Source organism: Penaeus monodon, chromosome 24 (genome assembly GCF_015228065.2).
Source record: "Penaeus monodon isolate SGIC_2016 chromosome 24, NSTDA_Pmon_1, whole genome shotgun sequence".
In the NCBI taxonomy this organism is placed as follows: Eukaryota; Metazoa; Arthropoda; class Malacostraca; order Decapoda; family Penaeidae; genus Penaeus; species Penaeus monodon.
In genome coordinates, this window is record NC_051409.1 from 40,417,240 (window position 1) to 40,417,510 (window position 271).

At 43.2% G+C, this 271-nt stretch overlaps 1 protein-coding gene across 1 annotated transcript in view; it reads right to left on the reverse strand.

Moving 5' to 3' along the window:
• Nucleotides 1-201, reverse strand: part of LOC119588968 (calsenilin-like) — an 11,714-nt gene extending 11,513 nt beyond the window's left edge. The window contains exon 1 of the mRNA XM_037937575.1: nucleotides 102-201. Coding sequence (XP_037793503.1) covers nucleotides 102-201 — 100 coding nt within the window. The remainder of the gene's footprint in view (nucleotides 1-101) is intronic.
• Nucleotides 202-271: the final 70 nt, after the last annotated feature.

Sequence of the window (271 nt, forward strand, 5' to 3'; positions counted from 1 at the left end):
ATGATCAAAGTAAGACTTTTAGTAATTTAGTTATTCTCAAGCTCATTCATAGTGAATAGGGGGCCTCGCCCTTTAACTCCCTTTCAGAAGGGTCTGCCAACCCCCATGTCGTCGCAGGACAGACCGGGCAATTATCTGGATCTCGCACCGATAATTTCTTACCTTGACCAATAAATCGTCAATGTCGTCAATAATCCTCATCATCGCTGTTGGCCACTATTTTTCGTTACTGTCACGATATTTGCATGTTAAAGGCGAAACGGCACCATAT